The sequence below is a fragment of the Cucurbita maxima genome, unplaced genomic scaffold, assembly GCF_002738345.1.
Source record: "Cucurbita maxima cultivar Rimu unplaced genomic scaffold, Cmax_1.0 Cma_Scf00027, whole genome shotgun sequence".
NCBI lineage: Eukaryota > Viridiplantae > Streptophyta > Magnoliopsida > Cucurbitales > Cucurbitaceae > Cucurbita > Cucurbita maxima.
In genome coordinates this window covers 2345658-2364252 of record NW_019272043.1, presented here as the reverse complement: position 1 = coordinate 2364252, position 18595 = coordinate 2345658, and the positions used below count along the sequence as shown (strand labels likewise).

The following is an 18595-nucleotide window of genomic DNA, read 5'->3' as shown; positions in this document are numbered from 1 at the left end:
TACTCTTAGTTTCCTCAGAAGACTCTATACCAATAGAGACAGTGTTTCTTACTTATAGCTCGTGACTTTAATTTTAATTAGCTAACGAGGGGGACTACTCATCTCAATAATTTTTAATACCATTCTTACGTAGAGACTCAATTCCCTCTTACACTGTGAATATCCACTTATTAATATAAATATAGACGGTTTCTCGCTAAATTCAACCAATTTTAAAGCACGAGTAACTTAATCCGCCCTTGCATTTGTTCGAGGAAGTCTAATTTCTGTTGCAGGCATGTCCCTAGCAATAGTACATTCCAGATTTTGTTACGAATAATAAAAAAATAATAATAAAATATATACAATTTCCAAGCTGAATTTGTTCTGTCGTTACATTAATAATTATTTACAGAGTGACAAAACTGTCTCGCAATCAGAACAGAACCGTGGAATAATCCTTCACAAAAATATTTTTTCTACTGTTCCTACTTTTATCTACCCCAAAAATAAATAAAATGAAATAAAAAATCTCTCCATCACCTCACTGTGACCCAACTTTCTGTAACAGACCAATCCAATGGCTTCTCCGTCACTAGCCGTCGGAGTCTATTCATCATCTCCGCCGAGGAACTAGAACAACACAAATTCATCTCGTCACAACGTTGATTTGAAGAACAAACGAATTCCGGGAAGTCGAAAGGACCCGTCGGCGACTCGGTTGACAGGTTCGATTCTTTTAATGTAACAGTCTCTCCGGCACCGGCGACAAATGGGTGATTCAGAAGCATCTCCGCCGTCCATCTCTTCCTCGGATCCTTGACGAAACACCGACGGAGAAAATTTTTCCCCTCCTCCGATAAATTCTCTGGCAGCTCCGGCACTTCGTCTCCGATTCCGATCATCATCATCAGCCCAAATATATCCGTTTCTGGCTTAACCCTCCACGCCGGCTTTCCTCTCACCATCTCCACGACGGCGCAACCCAACGCCCAAACATCACACGGCGGCGCATACTTGCCGCCGTTTACCGTCTCTGGCGACATATACATCGGCGTCCCTCTCCACTCAAAATTCTCCTCTGTTTCCTCTGTTTCCGCCGCCGCGGCCTCTTTCGCAAGCCCAAAATCAGCGATCTTAACCTCACCATTCCCAAAAACCAACACATTGGAAAGCTTCAAATCACAATGAACAAACCCATTACCATGAACATGCCGAAGCCCACAAAGAATCGCCCTCGTATACCGTCGAACATCAAATTCCAGCAACCCACCGCCGTGGAGTTTCACAGTATCCGCAAGGCTTCCGCCATTGGCATACTCCAAGAACAGATTATAATACTTCTCCCCATCTCTTTCAACACTAAATCCATCGCCATAACAAGTAACGATTTGTGGGCAATTCCCAATTCGATCCAAAACTTTCTTCTCGTTCTTCAGCGAAGCAGAGGACACCGAAACAGAAACAGAGGATTTCACCGCCATTAATGGCGGAAACTGATCGAAGCCCTTTGTGAGTCTTGCTAAACTGATGGTCCCAAAATTTCCACGACCCAGTTCATCTCCTCGAACCCACTCCATTGATGAAACTCGAAGGCTAAATCTTGTTGGTTCTCCGATGGGTTTCTTTCTTGGCGAAGAAGATAGAAATAGCGATGAATTTATAATTCAAAAGATTCTGAAAGGTAATTCCATAAAAGGAAACAGAGTTGTAAGCCGAAGATCATATGAAATAAAAAAGGAAAGAATTTTAGAAGTATTTATGGCACATGATCACCACGCAAGATTTTTGGCCGATGTTTAATGATTTCTTTACGAATTTAAGATATTTTCGATGATTGAATATACCAATATAATTTTACATATTCTTCTCTATCTTTATCTTTATCTGTATTTAAATGGTTTGGTATTTTTCTATAAAATTATGTATTTTGTGACATCCTATGACAAAACATGTTGAAATGACTCGTGTGGTTTGTGAGAATAGTGTTCACTCTTATAAATGAATGTCAGTATCACCAGATACCGAATCCATATTTAAAATCTTAGTTTAAATTTGAATGAATTAAAATACCAAACTAATAATTGTATCAACGTCTATTATTATTTATTTATTTATGTTAAGATTTGAGCTAGTTGTAGCCTGATATGAGCAAATATGTTGGGAAATTGAAGTAATTGAACATAAAATAATAATAATATAAAAAATGTGAATTATGTTATAAGATAAGATATTTAGGATATATAAACATTATAATTTAGCATTTGAGAAACCCAAAATCCATGTTCCAAGAAAAGAGACACTCTCCTCTTCCCTAAAACTCATTGCCTGCTTTTCACCCTTTCATTTTATTATTCTATCTATAAATAATCAACCAACCTCAATCTTTTCTCATTTTCATACCATGTAAGATCAACCTATGATAGGATCAAACAATTTCTTAAAATAATATTTTGGTTTGGTGTATCGTTTAAAGATATTTGACTTTATAAAAGAAAAAGTCGGTATGGATGTTGATAAGAAAAAGGTGTTCCAAATGTTTCAACGGTACCTATTACACGATCCAAGACCATGAAGATTCAACAACCATTCATTCTTTATCTACAAGATTGGATAGCCTTGGTTCAATCGTTATTTTATGTGTTACAAGCTTATTTGATTGAGGAATGACCATTTATAGATTCATAAGTGAATATTTGCACGGTTGAAGTAGTGAATGAAGTTGCTATAAATTGTATTTGATTGATAACTTCTTTAAAAACTTTATTATTATTTTTAATTTCATAATTATGGTAACTTCTCCCGGACATTTAAGGGGATCGGGATTATACTATGACCACTCACTCTTTTTAGTGGGCATTTGAAAAATTGAAAGTTTCTTTTTTGAGATACTATAAATACTCATAAATTTTTATGTTAAAGATAAATTGGTCAGGAATGAAATCAACATTTCAATTAGACTTTCACCTTCTAAATTTGAGCATTATCTCTGCCATTTTTAAGTTTTCATGTAATTCTTATGGTAAATGCATCTGAGCCATTCAATCAAGACTTGATCTGAGTTCGACTTTTGGAGTGACTCAATTTAGAAAAGTTTTCAAATCTTGATTCGAGATCTTTGATATTAAAACGTAATATGATTCTAATTTTATCAGTTGGTTGATCCTGTACATGTTAATTTTTTTTATTTAAAGGTCCTTGCTTGTATTAAAAGTATTTGTGGGTTGAGTTAGATTGAGTTTGAACCTTTTTTATACTCAACTCTATTGTTCGGGTATAAATTTTTCGACCCAAACAACCATTATTTAAATTATAAGCCCAATCCAATCCTATATTTTTCTGGTTGGGTTGGTTCGAATTGTTTGGTTTATTTATTTAATTTTTTGTTTTTAATAAGAGTGAAACACTCTTTGAAAAATATCTATTTATTTGTTTTTAAATATTTAATTAGTTCAAATAGTTATAAATTATTTTTAAAAGTTGTGGGAGAATAAATAATAAACAATTACATAAGAAGAAAATAAATATATGCCATGTATAATTGTATCGTGAGCAAAAATATATATTTTAAAATTAACAATAAATTCACTCATTCAACCCAAAATAAATAAAATTAATAAAAAAAGGAATTAAATTTCAAAATGAATTGAATAAAAGCATCTCATCCAAATTAAATAATATTGGACAAAATTCTCTCACGCAAACAAAAATTTATTAGAGAGTATATTTATGGTATCGAAATATAACGACGTTGTAGAATATTATATCACAATATTCTATTTCAATTTTTACCTATTTTAATTAAAATATTTTAATTAAAGTTCAAACAAGGTAGGATCTAACGAGAAATGTTCGATGTATGGGATGGAGAATGGAAACCTTCTCGAGTCTAAACAAAATATAATATTCTACCAACTTAATTTATAAAAAATTAAATTTAAATATTACTAGCATCTTTATTACTAAAAATATTTAACATATTTACTCAAATAAATGGAAACGAGAAATACGCATGGGACGTAGAAGGGTGGGATAAGAATATAATCCTTATCACTGGTTTCGTTTAGCTAATGAAAAATCTCAACCCCGTATAACAAATGGACATCTATAGATCAAACATTCATATCCTCAATGCCCGTGCAAGTTACGTGTCAGATTTGAACGAATGTGAAGTTTGAATCTGAAAAATTCAAAGAGAGCTTGAGAAATACGTGAAGATGCCAACAACTAATTCACGAAGGAAATGATAATCTAATTCAATATGTTTGGACTACTCGTAAGAAACGGAATTGGAGTTCAAAAAATAGCATAAGAGAACCGATTATAATAGTAAAATAAAGGTTTTGGATATGGATATTAGTGTGGGGTGTGGTGAGATGAGTATCGAGCAGGGCAGTGCAATGGATATTGGAAGAAGAATGGGATGAGATGAGAGCAAGTTGTAAGTTACCCAATCTGCATCGCTGCCACAGCTTGATTGTCAGTCTTACTCCTTCCCCTACTTGCCCACATGCTCCAACTTATATAAATCTTTATAAACACTCCATTATTTTTAGACTCAACTTACAATTTCGTCGTCTTGATGGTATGATGGTTTGATGTAGTGTCATGAACAATCCGTTCTTGAGGTTGAGCTGAGGAGGAATACCAGCCACATCGAGAGGGTATAACCTACTGATCAGGGTCTCGAGACACGTGTTACTCATTTTCTTATTTCTAATCGACTCAATATACAACAACCTTAGTTCTAATCGAGAGGGTACAACTTATTAACTTAAGTCTCGCGATGAGAACTTCTTATTAGATCCAGTTGAATCTACATATGATCGACCTCAATTCATGAGTCGGGAAGGAATGGTGTGAATGTTTACATAATCCACCACACCTAAATGACGTGAAAGTTATCTTATTTATAATCAAATAAATTACAAGTATATGAAAATAGTAATAAATGAAAAGATACCTCTAGAAAGATATTTGTCTTATAATAAAATATCAAATATGATATACATGGTAAACTATAATTTATTACTCAATATTCTTAACAAATGGTATGAAGAAAAGAAACTCGTCAAATTAATATTAAAATTTTTTAATAAAATTATTTGATATTATATATCTTAAAACTATGCAATATAACATAACTCTAATATGAAAAAAAAATAAAAATAAAAAGCGTTAATTCAGTTGACCCATTTTTGAAGTAATTTTTAATGGGTCCTGAATGATTTTAAATTTCGATTTTACCATTAATTTTATTCTTAAAAAATTAATTAATTTTTTTAATAGAAAAATAAAACATATTAGAGTTTACGTAAAACTCGAATATTTTACGTAAAATTAATTAATTTTTTAAATATTAATGGTAAGTTTGGAAAATATAATATTTTATTAATAAAAATGTAGGTTCCAAATTCCAAGGTACCAGAACTTTAGACGCTGACGGTAGGAGTGCTGCAACCTCGCATACAATTTGCAACATGGATCCGATTCAATGGCTCCTTGTCGTAGGCACTGCTTGCTCAGTCAAACAACCTCCTTCCCTCATAAATTGTGTACTCATATGATACTCTATTAACTTTTCATTCCATGTATTTGTCTAAATCGACTTCATTCGCTCGAGAGGACTTCTAGAGAGTCGAGGTGTTAAAGTATATATATATATATATATATATATATATATATATGTATTGTGTCACAATCCACGCCTTGAGATAGTCATCGAGGACGATGACTAATTTAAGTAGAGGAGAATGTCATAACCATACTATGAAAAGAGTAGGTTGTGATAGACCACACGTGCATCACATGGGTGGGTTGTCATCATAGAGGAGTATGAACCTCACAAACTAGGTCATGCATGTGAATTACTTCGTGAGCCTAGTGACGTGTAGGCCACGTGTATGGGTTGTTGGACCAAAGGGCTAACATCTTCGTGGATTTGGGCTGCTAGTGGGCCACGTGGCTGGTGGGTTTTACACATGTCTAAGGAGTAGGGTCTCATCTTCCCAGGTTGGACGTGTCGTGCCAGCTGGAGTGTTGCGACATGGGTTCGTGGAGCCGATCTCGTTACGAGGTTGCACTCAATAGTCAAATCAATTCAATTTTATGTGGCTTGATGCTTTGTATCTTTTTTTTGTTAGATTTTTTATATAGTGTTGTACCCTATGAATTAGTTCCAGCGAAACCAAAGTAATGACATAAGAGAAGAAGAATGAAATCAATCCTCGAAAAAAGAAAGAGACAATCGAAGCCAAGTGATGCATGTTAGGTTTTGACCTGACTCAGTGATCTGTCTCATTTCTATGAAAAACAATGGTTGGTGTTTTATCTTCTCGGTTGTCTACGTTCAAAAATACTTCTAAAATTTTGACAATCTCGAAAACAATTGATTGTTAGAAAAATTGATGATCGAGTTCAAGAAGGACGTAGGTAGCGAATGGAGTTGAGATCCTCAGAAGTGGCATTAAAGAAAATAGAAAAAAGAAATAAAAAGAAGAGAAAAATAGGGCCGCAAAGTGTGGATAAAATAAATACCTTGTGGGCGCCGGAAAGCAAAATTGATTTTGAATAATAATAATAATAATAATAATAATAATAATAATAAGCTCTTGCCCCGATATTGATAAGCTCCACGGGCGGTGACACAGCTTTCTTGCACAGCTTTCAATGAAAATGGCAAAGGTTACAAGATTTTTTAAAAAAAATTAAAAACAAGGCTTTAATTGTAATTTTCACTTTATTTAAAACATTTTATAATGATGTCATGTATGTAAGCATACCTAAGAAAATTTATTTAAATCACAACGTTATTAGTAAAAATAATCCAAAATAGAAATAACTGAAATTAAAATAAAGCGTCGCATACGTCCCATTTAACCTAAAACCTAAAGACTACTACATTAAGTGTGAATCTTTGCTTCTGTAGCTTTTGAACAACGCTGCCATTCGTATAAGTGAGTCTTACCTCTACTTTAAAAAAAGTAACTTGAGTATTTAAAAATACTGAATAAGTAGCCCTACTAACGAGATTAGGAAATGCAGACACAATCAATCATGGTAGAACATATTTTTTCATAAAAACATCATGACTGTGAGTTCTGCCAGGGTAGGGTTGGATGTGTAAAACTTACCTACATATACTTATGACACTAGTCATACCTCCCTTCTTTTTGTAATTAAAAAAAAAAAAAAATCTCACATCTCTTGAGTTGAGTGAGTGAGGAGTTGACCTCCACCGTAAAAAGCATCTCTTTAGTGAATATCTTTTAGTTAGTTTAAATTTTTGGTTGGAGTTAGGTTTAAAACGGAGGCATAATTAGGCTCAACTAGTTTAAGTTATTAGAAGTAGGTTTAAATTATTAAATGCAAAACTAGTGAGCCAATTTCCGTACTAGAATTCTAATTTATGATGTTGGACTCATTAGACAAAATTAAATTTTAAAGAACAGCGTTAAGCTAGCATCAAAGGGTCGTAGTAGCTTTGGCCTAGGCTAACTAAGTTAGTGGCCCTACCGTCAGTTTGGTTATAATTATGTGCTATATAATGACACGTGCTTGTGGCTTCGCACGTGTCATATGTCCGTATATGCAAACTGTTACGAAATGATATGTATAATGATATGATATGTAAATAATATATCGTATGTGATTAACTGATATGTTAATGATATGATATGGTATGCTATGTGCATGATGTGAATGATTATGTTTGAAGGTATGAAGATGTTATGATATGACATATGTGCGACATGAATGATATGTGATATGATTGATATGCCAATGACAAATTGACATAATGTACAACCCCGATATGCACATGGAAAGCTATGATGAAAATGTTATGATATTGTAATACATGATAATGAAAATGGATAAATGTTGAGACCTCATGCATTATTGTGTGTTCATGCATCAGGGGATACCCCTTCTCCTTTTACGATAGTACGAACGTGCACGCTACGAGACAAAAAAATGATCATTATGTTTACTATAATGCTGCCATGACGGTCGCTATTCCTAACGGGTGTCCGACATCAACAGCTACCAGAGAATGCTCGCCCAATTAGAAAGGGGCTCAGGAGGTGTGCGAACTAACTGGTGGGCACGTGTGAACCGTGTATTAGAAAATTAAGTACACATCCAATTGCCCATTTAGGATAGTCGTGATATGATAAGTGCCACTCATGATTTGTATGTTAGGTTCCACTCATGATTTGTTTGTGCTCGCATTTGACCCACTCATGATTTGTTTGTGCTCGCAGTTGACCCTGATAAGGGGGGTCATTCACTGAGTATTTCACTTAAGCCACATGCCACATGCTCTTCTATTTGGAAAAGATAAAATATCCCAATACGACTAACGACGACATCGTATTTCGAGACCATGACACATACATATGGTAGTTGCATTTATTTCATTAGACTCAGGTTAGAATAGAATGTTTTTATTTTTATGTCGAGTACTACATTCGTTTTAAAGATGTTTTCAAAATACACAAGTCGTGACAATGTTAAAAAATGAAGTTTATATTTTATGATAAAATTTAAACGCTTATTTCGACACAAAATGATTACATTATGATGACTATAGCGACTCTAGGTAAATAAAAATTTAGAGTCATTATGTCTATAACAATTATGTCCATAGACATAACTGTTCCCATATCGTATAATAGTTCAACTAGAAATTTATAGAGAAGACCTATAACTAATAAATGCAAATTGATAAATTAAAAAGTTTAATTAATTAATTTTATATTATTTTAATTTATAGCTTATAGTAATACGAAAAAGTAAATTTAATTGAAAGAAAAAAATATTAAATATGAAAGGTTAAATTAATATTTTAGGGAGATATATTTATTGTATTTGATATATTAAATATTAGAATATAAAATAATAATTGGAATGAAATTGAAATGAGAAAAATATACATTGAAATATTTTATTTAAATATAACTACAATTAAAAAAAAATATTATTTCATATATTATTATTAAAAAAATATTATTTCAAATTTACTCTTTGTATAGAGATGACCTCTCTATAAATAAGACTGTAGGGTTGAGCCATAGTTTTACCTTTCACAGCTTTACTCTCACCAACTTTTCGGAGATTCCCACAAACTAGTAAATGAAAATAATAGTAAGGAATCAAAAAATGAAATATATTTTTAATTTTTAAGTTCAAGGACTAAAATAGACTGTTCAAAAGCTTAGAAATAAAGTGGAATAGAGGTAAAAAATTCGCGTTTAAACCAATTCTAGAAATAGAAGCATTTGTCTGAGATGTTCAGGTCAAAAAGAAAATTGTAACTCAATCAAAATTAGGATAATGTTCTCATTCAAACTAATGGCAGTGAAAGAGCAAAAGTTTCTTATATATAATAGAGACAACCGATTGTTCATATTTTATTCAAAGCAGAGACAAATAAGCAAATGCTTGGACAAGTGGTTGTATTATTTTATCTGTACTATAAAGGAACAACGAGTCTTACTTTGAGCTAGAGCGACCAATAATGGCTGTTTTTATTGCAACTCCCCAACAGGCGCCTCATTTAGCCACAAGAAATGAATGAAGTCGTACAGTTTCGCACTCACGCTAACCTGCATATAACATTGTAAACTTGTCAAACCAATCTGATCAAGACGATGAAAGAAATACCAATGAGATTGATATGTCTTGATAGTATACTTTGTATGGAGTTGGATTAAGTTTTCTCATGTGATCACGACGCATGTTCTCGAGTTGTTTAATGCAACGACTCCGTATGTCCTTCAGAGCTGGTAAACATTCTGCTGTTTTACCTTTAGGGAAAAAAAAGAGAACGGAATTGAGTTAGCCATTAATTGGATGCTTGAAAAGGAATTTTCAGTGAAAAATATACACAGGCTTTAACCCGATTTTCCACTCCAGTAGCACTTGAGAAGCTCCTCTACTTGCTGTGGCACCACATATGCTCTTTTCGATTCATTAAATGGGTGACGGCAGAGAATTCTTTCGCCCACCTGCCGTTTTCCCATGAAAAGAAATTGAAATAGTTTAATTTTTGTATGAATAGTCACTAGGCTTTCTTTTTGGTTAAGAAAATAGTCAATACCAAATTCAAACCCAACCTTTTGAACGAGAATATTATGCTTTCATAAGTTAGAATAGTTGTGCATTATCTTGAAGAATTACTCGAGGCTTATCCAAGGATTTCTATTTAAAGTTCACGATGAAATAAAGCTACACTTTATACTGAGCAGCATGTAACCAGCCATATTCTTTTATCAATGGTTGATTTCTGGTAGAAAAAGAGAATTTTAACTATTTTTCATATTTCTTTTGAGAGGGATGCATATGTCGTCTATAATATAAAAAAAAGGCTAAATAAATCTATATATACAAGGTAACAATAAATCTAAACAAATCCTAGATACTAGTAACTACTTCCCTTATTTTATGGTAGGGATTACACAAATATTTCTTAAATCAAGGTCATGCCTTAACACTCTTCCTCAAGCTGAGAAATAGATATCATCCATTCTCAACTTGGTGTTTTTTGGTTAGCATATCTACTAATTGAAGCTAAGAGGGCACATAACATAACAAATGCATACTTCTCCTTGATAAAATGTTGATCAATTTCAATATACTTTGTCCTATCATGTTGGATAAGATTATGTGTAATATTGATAGATGATTTGTTGTCGGCAGTACAACTTTATCGGACTTTCTTTTTTAATTTGTAAGTCATCAAGGATTATCTTTAACCATAGGAGTTCACAGATCCCTTGTGCAATAACTCAAACCCTAATTCAATTGGTAAAGCCTTCATACCTCTCAACCATCCACTGGGATTAAGTTCCATTTGGAGACTTCATGGCTGCAGACTAGGCTGAAAAGCGATTGTTCTGCTTCCAACTAACCAGGTTCGCATATTGGTCCAATAGTAATCGAAATCCAACCTAAGGAAGCATATTTCTATAATCCCAATCCTACATAAGCAAATTTTTGAAGAGCCACCACGATAAATCCTTGAAAACCCAACCCATTTCCATTCGGTCCATAGTTTTCATTCAACAACACTAGGGAAAAATCCATTCAGCAACGCTAGGAAAAAATCCATTCAGCAACCCAAAAAAAAAAAATTTGGTCCACTATTTCCGCAAGCCCACTCACTGTTTTTCTAAGCCCATTGATTCCATATAAACAACTGCAAGTTCAATTTTGTTTCTGTAAGCACACCACTACTTCTGTATCTAAATTTCCCTCCAAACCTAACCATTCACTTTCCGTAACTCATTGGATACATCATTTTTAAGGTGGAAAGAAGGGGTTGGACCTGCAGAGGTGGACATATCATTTTGTTACTCTTTCATTGCTAAAGTTTGGGCAAAATTAATGCTGCAGTCTCCTGGTTTTTGGAGATCTTAAAAACAATTTTTGTTGAAGGTACAGGATGTGGGCTTTGTAGGCCGAGTTATTGCAGTTGTAAAAGCTGCAAATTTCGCGGGACTGTCATTTTTAGAGGCATACAACATATCTAACCCGTCCACAACTACTCAAACAAGAAGGATTTTTTCCTTTTTTTTTTTTGTATGTGATTTGGATAAAATTTTCATCCAGATTAAATTTTCCTCCGGACTAAGACCCACCTGTTTATTATGTCAGAAAAATTTCAAGTTGTTTTTCAATCGTCATCCCATATTATTAAATTTTGAGATTCAAATTTGACCTATTCAATAATGGAGGGAACTAGGGACAACAAATGAAGAAAAGGAGACGACAAAACTAAGATCGCCAAATATGTAAAGAATGGGATTGAAGAATCGGACGATACGTTAAGAAAGGTCGCTACTAAAAGCTCACTGATGCAGATTCTCCAATCTATCTACATAGCTTCTACCCTCAAATACCTGGTCACTGAGGTTTTGGAATTAACTGAATGTAGCATGTAACAACAACAAAAATAGGATAAAACCTAGGCATGTTCTTCTAGTTGTGAGGGAAGATGAGGAGCTCGAACAATTGTTCCAAGCAGTTGCAAGCAATGAAGTTCTTTCAAACATCAATCAGTCCTCCAAGAGGAGTGAAAGTGCTCCAAGAGGAGTGAGCATGAGGCAAACAACGCCCGTGGAAGTGCTCCAAGAGGAGTGAGCACAAGAGAGGCAAACAACGCCCTTAGAAGTGCCTCAAAAGGAGTAAGCATGAGAGAGGCAAGTAATGCCCGTGGAAATGCTCCAAGAGGAGTGAGTATGAGAGAGACAAGCAACACTTGCAAAAGAGGAATAATATGCCTGAGTTATGTGTTCTCACTACTTCAACTGACAGAAATGCTAACAAAAAAAAACTTCACATCTTACTGCTTCATGAATTAGTATCAAGCTGAGAATAAATAATATATGTCACTTAGCTTGAGGAGGGGTGTCGAAGGATTAGCTTAAGTTTGAAGATATTTGTGTAATCCCTTATTTTTCCTAGTATCTAGGATTTGGATAGTTTTTCTCTCATATAAAAGGACAGATATGTAACTATCTTGGAGATTAATATAAAAAATAATAAGACCAAATTACTCCATACTAGATCTTCTGTCCACTATTGATCCAACATAATCAGCATAAGTGTAAGCTTCCAAAGCAAGGGAACTGTTCCATTTGAACAAAATTCCTTTTCCTAAATTCTTTTCAGATAACGTAATACTCTATATGCTACATGAAGGTGAGACTCTTGTAGATCATGCATGAATTGACTAATTATACTCATTGAGTATGCTATGTCTGGTTAAGTGTGAGTTAGATATATTAGCTTTCCCACTAGCCTCGGGTACATTTCTTGATTCACCACAAATTCTTCTTTTGACTCCCAATTTCTAATGTGGATCCTTGCCCTTATGAATTCTCTCTTTTCTTCTTCATTAAGTATGCTATTTCAATACTACGAAAGTATTTTAGCCTTCCAAGTTCCTCGATCTCAAATTGTTTCATCAATTTCTTTATGAATTCACTCTTTTCTTCTTCATTATCTATGATGTCATCTATATACACTAGGAGCATTGTAACTCCCCTTGTTTCTGAGTGCTTGATAAAGAGAGTGTGATCTCCTTAACTTTGCTTATACCCAAAGTTTTTCAAAACCTTTGTGAATCTTCCAAACCACGACCTTAGTGATTGTTTTAGTCCATACAAGACCTTTCTCAATTTGCTTACTTTACCTCTTGAGCTTATTAATAAATCCATCATCTTTTTCTGTTGTGATATGAAAATGCCCTGAGCTGAGTATGCTACTTCAATATTGAGAAAGTACTTTAGTCTTCCACGTTCCTTGATCTCAAGTTCATTCATCAAATTCCTTCTGAGTTCACTTTTTTCTTCATCTTTATCCTTAGAGACTCTGTAATTGCCCTTGTTTCTGAGTGCTTGATAAAGAGAGAGATCGCCTTGACTTTGCTTATACCTAAAGTCTTTCATTACCTTTGAGAATTTTCCAAACTTTGCTCTTGGGGATTGTTTTAGTCCATACAAGGCCTTTCTTAATTTGTATACTTTACCTCTTAAGCTTTCAAATCCTTAAGAAATGCTCAGGTAGGTTTCCTCATCTAGATCGCTAGGAAGAAATGCATTCCAAACAAAGTTCCTATATCAGTGGTAGATATAATACATTTTTATGTTGCAACAAACTTCTTTTGTGGATTACAAGGACGTGGAGTAGAAAAGTAAGAAGTCAAAACGTTTATTCACTCCCTATCATGGAATGGATTGTCAAAAAAAAAAAAAAAAAAAAAAAAAAAACCGTTTGGCCTAGTTAAAGTTATCAAAAAAGGGCAAGGAAAGTGTTGTTTCTTTCTTTTTCTAGGATGAGGCGTGCTCTTGTTAATATATAGGCTTTGATAATTATTTTTCTTTTCTAAGTTTTTTGAGGAGGTCGTATCATTCTCTTTACTAAAATGGAGATGACAGATTCCGTATTGGCTCTTTTTTTGCTTTGTTCTTTCCTTATTGAATAAGAACATTCGTTGCAGAAAAAAAAAAAAAAAAAAAGTGATGGAAGGAAAAGAATGAATGACCATCAAAGAGATAATCATACCAATACTTTAATGCAAGTTAAGGACTCACCTGAGGAGGCGGTTCATTCTCGCCTGTCATTATGTCTACCAGAGGATAGCCTTCTTTCCCATATAATCTAAAAGTACGCTTTTTGCATGGGATTGAAACCTAAAACAATGAAGAAATAAGTAAAGAAACATGAAAGTATAATATGCAAACATAAACCAAAAATCAGCTCTCCATTTTTACAAGAAATTACTTAACACCACAACCTTTGAAACGTCTTCAGAAAGTTTAATGCGGGGCTGATTATTTATTTCAACTAGCTTGAAGACACATCCTAAAGCAGCCTGAGTAAAACATGTAACCAGATAGGTTCCAATTCCAAATGCATCAACCTCATGACCCTGCATAGGATAAACAAATCAAGAAAAACTTGCTCAGTCTGCATATGATCTGTTATAACTCTTCGAGATTGCATGTGTTTCTTGTAACGATCCACAGGATTTAATGGCTGAGCTAGCTAGCGAACTAGTCGAATGACTTGTTAGTTAATAACAAATTAGCTGGCTAGCAGTAGCAGCTATTACACTGCACGCCCTATGAGTATTATTTCTTCTTTCTAAAGAGGGAGGAATTTGATTTGATGTTAGACAAATCTGCGTAGATATGTTTACTGTAATTAGTGAGTTCAACGGGATGTCAGTTTTCCTTTTTCCCTTCCTTGTGTGTGTGTGTGTCCCCACTAAGAGAGTAAGCTTTTTAAAAAATTAAGTTGAATAGATTCTTTGTGTGTGTCCACAGGATTCTTTGTTGAGAGCTTATGTGGCAGGAGACACCCTGGCTACCGACGTTCTGATCACTTTTATTATTTATTTTTGTGTTTCCAAGTGTTACCTTTCCCTCGAGCGGAGGCAAACTAATAAATGAGAAAGAGGCCCTACTCACTACAAACCAATACACCACAAGATCGAACTGCACTCATGCCTCTCTTGCATCAAGTTGACCAACCCCACTACGTAGTGATTATATCAATCATGTATCTTTCCCTTGCCCCGATGTTCGCTAACTTTATTTTCCTTTTATGAGTGTATACTAATTTCTTTTTAAGGGAGTCTATCAGAAGAATGATTCCATTCCAATTTGAAACCACCCAAGCCCTTATTTCAACCCTTGGGGGTGGGGGAGTGTTTATCAGTAAAACAAATACAAAAAATGTCTACAGGAAAATGAATCTCTCCCATTGTTACAAATTCTGAAAGCAATTCCAAAGATATAAGAAAATCAAGACCCTTAGGTCGAAATGATTACCTGCTTGTTTAAAGCATCTAAAGTTTCCTCATTGAGGTCATTACTGGCAGTAATATTTATATTTTGAAATCCAGGTACCCCAAACTCCTTTTCAATAGTCATGAAAAATTTTCGTGCCTCACGTGACAAATATGCTAAATCACCAGAGTCCAACCTAATCCCTTTAGCTTGGTACCTACAATAAATAGATTTTTTTTTTTTTTTTAACAAGAAACAACTATTCAATAAATTAATGAAAACATATAACATGGTCGAGGATACAAAGTCCCATCTATTTGAACTTAGTACTCAAGTTCAATAAATCCTCAAAGTTAACTATTACCAAATAATCCAAAAACTAATATGCAATTATCAAGTCAAACATAAAATTAACCATCATTTTAATTTTCCTTTTATTTAATTCAATGAATACACCTATCTGGCTAGCAAGTGATATACTTCGTTACTAGCTGCAAAGAAAATTCTCTCTTCATCAACCAGTTCATCCCCAAGTAATTTGAAAAGCTACATGTGTCAAATAAGCTTAATTGAAAATATTTGAATTTGAAAATTGGAGATCAATAAAGTCTCAGAGGCCTGAATTCGAAAGTAACAATTTGGCCAATGTATATAGGATTATGTCTGCTATTACCAATTTTCAGCAACTCTCCATTAACTCATTATATCAAACCTGATCAACACCATAAACTATAAAACCCGAGTATTGTAAAGCTTAACAATATTACTCTAGTACACATCATTTTCCACTGCCCTTGTTCCTTAACCCTTTGGGCAAATCTGTTTTTAGTTTTTGGTTGGGCTGTGGATCTCTCTCCAATGGAGTCCTTCTGTGCCTGAATTTACTGCTCATTGCCACTCTTTCAGACAGTCCAAGAAGGTCATGTGGCTTCACATCACAAGAGCAATCATTTAGTTGATTTGGAATGAAAGAAACTCCAGAATTTTTCAAGGGAAAGATTGAAGCTTGGAAGAATGATCGGATTCTGCTCATTTGTGGCTCTTTATTGGTGTAAATATATTCTAACCTTTAGTAATTACAACTTAAGTTCTCTGAATCCAAATCCATATTCTGATTACTATTATCCTTGAGGAAATTTATTCAATAACAGAATGACAAAGACTAGCTATAGCCTCTTAAAACTAGGTTGTAATGGTCAACTGACACCTTTTACCGTCACTGTCTTGGCTGCCAGATGAAACTAAACAAATAGTCAACAGCCAAACCATCCCAGACAACTAACCAATTCAGTGATCAGTTGAACTAAGCGGTAAAATAGGCCAATTACAGAAAAAGTAAACCAGGCTAGTATCGGAACAGTGCATTTCCAGTCAAACCATAAAAGTAGATAGAAGTCTCGACAAAGAAAGATTTCAGGACAATTAAACGCCAACTAATAGGATAATAAAAAAGAAAAAAAGAAAAAAAGAAAAGAAGAAGATATGAAAGAAACATTCACCAATCAAGTTTTGATTCAGAAAACTCATTATATAATCATTTCATAATTGTAACTGGTAAGTGTACTTCAAGCATACCCCAAATCATGTAGTGCCATAGCAACTGCACAGAAATTAGGGATTCCACTCCGTATAACCTGGAAAATATATGCGAGTAAGGCATTGGTTAGAAATACAGGCATCAACAAGAAACATGAACTATAACAAATGAAGAAAAAAGAACACACATAAAAATATATTTATAATTGATTAATTTTCAAATAATAAGTTATGATTTTTTTTTATAATTAGAAACAAAATTTTCATTGATTAATGAAAATGATAAAATGTTCAAGATATAAACTCCTTTTGGAGTGAAAATGTGTTGCAACTGTCATGGATAGGCAAGGTTAGTAGCTAAGGGATGTCGTGGATAGGCCAAAAGGAAATAATATAGTTGGGTGTAGGTGGCTTTCCACATTAAAGTACAGGACTAATGGAACGTTGGAAAGGTACAAAGCAAGGTTAGTAGCTAAGGGATACAATCAAACTTACGGTATAGATTATGAGGAGACAATAGCTCCAGTTGCAAGGATAAGCACCGTAAGAATATTGTTATCCTTGGCTACCAACTTAAATTGGTAGCTCACATAGTATGATGTGAAGAATGCATTTCTTCATGTCAATCTAGATGAGAAAATCTACATGAACATTCCTCCAGGATTTGAAAGCTCAAGAGGTAAAATATGCAAATTAAGAAAAGTCCTGTACGGACTAAGACAATCACCAAGGGCGAAGTTTGGAAGATTCACAATGGTGATGAAAAACTGTGGATTAAGCAAAAGATCAAGGGGATCACACTCTCTTTATTAAGCATTTAGAATCAAGGTGAGTTATAGTGCTTCTAGTGTATGAAAATAACATCATAGTGGCTAGAGATAATAAAGAAGAAAAACTTAAACTCAGAAGAAAATTATTGAAAGAATTAAAGATTAAAGAACTTGGAAGGCTAAAGTACTTCCTCGGTATTGAAGTAGCATACTTAGCTCTGAGTATTTTCATATCACAACAGAAAAATGTGATAGACTTATGGATGGAAATAGGAAAAAATAGATGTAAACTTGCAACAATGCCAATGGATCCACATAAGAAATTGGGAGAGTCAAAAGAAGAACCTACGGTGAACAAAAATGTACTAGAGGCTAATAAGGAGACTTATATATCTAGGTCACACTCCACCAAACATAGCATACTCAATGAGTGTACTTAGCCAACTCATGCATGATCTGTGGGAGCCTCGCCTTCATGCAGCATATAGAGCATTACGTTACTTGAAATGAACTTGGGGAAAAGGAATTTATTCAAATAGAACAATTCATTGGAAGCTTACCAACGCTGACTATGCTAGATCAATAGCGGACAAGATATCTACTACAAGATATTGTACTTTTCTTCGAGGTAATTTGGATGGAGAAGCAAAAAACAAAGTATGGTGGCAGATCACCTGCCAAATCAGACTTTCGAGCAGACTTTCTAGATATTGCACAAGGGCTATGTGAACTCTTATGGTTGAAGATAGTCCTTGATGACTTACAAATTATGGGAGACGGTCTAATAAAGTTGTACTACGAAAACAGATTAACTATAAATATTGCACATAAACCTATCCAGCATGATAGGACAAAACATATTGAAATGATCGACATTTTATCAAGGAGAAATTAAAGAAAGGGATACTATGCATTAGTTTTGTTCCCTCACAACTTCAACCGACAGGTATACTAACAAAAAAAAAAAAAAAAAAAAAAAAAAAAAAAAAAAAAAAAAAAAAAAAAAAAAAA

General features: G+C 34.0%; 2 protein-coding genes across 3 annotated transcripts in view; both read right to left on the bottom strand.

The window, feature by feature from the left end:
* Window positions 1-501: 501 nt before the first annotated feature.
* On the bottom strand, window positions 502-1559 carry LOC111499874 (mitogen-activated protein kinase kinase kinase 18-like). The gene has a single exon (XM_023151585.1). It carries the CDS (start codon window positions 1557-1559, stop codon window positions 519-521), a length of 1041 nt encoding a protein of 346 aa, XP_023007353.1. The 3' UTR covers window positions 502-518.
* A 7443-nt stretch (window positions 1560-9002) lies between these two features.
* Window positions 9003-18595, bottom strand: part of LOC111499647 (nicotinate phosphoribosyltransferase 2-like) — a 19223-nt gene continuing 9630 nt past the window's right edge. The window contains exons 9-16 of one of the 2 annotated variants that reach the window (XM_023151270.1): window positions 16854-16912; window positions 15321-15495; window positions 14282-14416; window positions 14079-14177; window positions 9881-9989; window positions 9676-9788; window positions 9479-9587; window positions 9003-9107 (exon numbers count right to left, since the gene is read on the bottom strand). In XM_023151270.1, coding sequence (XP_023007038.1) covers window positions 9510-9587; window positions 9676-9788; window positions 9881-9989; window positions 14079-14177; window positions 14282-14416; window positions 15321-15495; window positions 16854-16912 — 768 coding nt within the window. In that variant the 3' untranslated portion in view covers window positions 9003-9107; window positions 9479-9509. Of the gene's footprint in view, window positions 9108-9307; window positions 9588-9675; window positions 9789-9880; window positions 9990-14078; window positions 14178-14281; window positions 14417-15320; window positions 15496-16853; window positions 16913-18595 lie in introns of those variants that run through there. The other variant, XM_023151268.1, reaches the window with a different exon arrangement.